General features: G+C 56.8%; 1 protein-coding gene across 1 annotated transcript in view; it reads right to left on the bottom strand.

The window, feature by feature from the left end:
* B4GALNT1 (beta-1,4-N-acetyl-galactosaminyl transferase 1) overlaps positions 1 to 222 on the bottom strand; it is a 6,633-nt gene extending 6,411 nt beyond the window's left edge. The window contains exon 1 of the mRNA XM_006757315.2: positions 90 to 222. Coding sequence (XP_006757378.1) covers positions 90 to 109 — 20 coding nt within the window. The 5' untranslated portion in view covers positions 110 to 222. The remainder of the gene's footprint in view (positions 1 to 89) is intronic.
* Positions 223 to 243: the final 21 nt, after the last annotated feature.

Raw genomic sequence — 243 nt, 5'->3', positions numbered from 1 at the left:
CGGCGAAGCTTCGGCGCCGCGCGGGGAATGCGGGCGCCTTCTGGTGGGAGCCCAGCACATTGCGGGGCTCTCCCCCCACCCCAACCTACCTCTGAACGGTTGGGGGCATCTCGACGTAGGCACCAAACCCTATTCGTTAGGAGCCTCTTGCTCATCGTTGATTGGTGTTAATTTTCATCCTGAGCGTGGACATCTTAGTTTGCTAGTTTGTCTTTTGTGAGTCTCGTGTGTGTGTGTGTGTGT

Source organism: Myotis davidii, unplaced genomic scaffold, assembly GCF_000327345.1.
Source record: "Myotis davidii unplaced genomic scaffold, ASM32734v1 scaffold1134, whole genome shotgun sequence".
Classification (NCBI taxonomy): domain Eukaryota; kingdom Metazoa; phylum Chordata; class Mammalia; order Chiroptera; family Vespertilionidae; genus Myotis; species Myotis davidii.
The sequence above is the reverse complement of the archived record's forward strand: the minus strand, read 5'-3'. Positions and strand labels throughout refer to the sequence as shown.